Consider the following 329-nt stretch of genomic DNA (forward strand, 5'->3'; position numbering starts at 1 on the left):
TGGGCACTTTTAACTGATACTAGTTTCTAATTCCTTAAACTCTGCACTCATAATAAAAGGATATGATGAAGGGAGATGAAAGACCAAGTCAAAGTGGTCTCTGCAATCACCAGCAACTTGAGGAGCAGTGATGATAATTCTCCACTCATTTTCCCTTCCACTTTGACCACCTCTCCCAGAAGGTTCACGATGAAGTGGAATATACGACGCAGATCTGAGCCCTGGTGAAAGTGAGTTTAGGTTTACGATTTAGGATAGAATCTAAACGATTGAATGCTCAAAGACTTAAAAATAACGAAATTGAAAATGTATTTTAATTATCATGTTAC

At 37.7% G+C, this 329-nt stretch overlaps 1 protein-coding gene across 1 annotated transcript in view; it reads right to left on the minus strand.

Annotated features, from left to right (window-relative positions):
- The window catches only part of LOC119581783 (exportin-4-like), a 27,938-nt gene that overhangs the window by 12,392 nt on the left and 15,217 nt on the right, over nt 1-329 (minus strand). The window contains exon 6 of the mRNA XM_037929912.1: nt 65-221. Coding sequence (XP_037785840.1) covers nt 65-221 — 157 coding nt within the window. The remainder of the gene's footprint in view (nt 1-64; nt 222-329) is intronic.

This window comes from Penaeus monodon, chromosome 15, assembly GCF_015228065.2.
Source record: "Penaeus monodon isolate SGIC_2016 chromosome 15, NSTDA_Pmon_1, whole genome shotgun sequence".
Classification (NCBI taxonomy): domain Eukaryota; kingdom Metazoa; phylum Arthropoda; class Malacostraca; order Decapoda; family Penaeidae; genus Penaeus; species Penaeus monodon.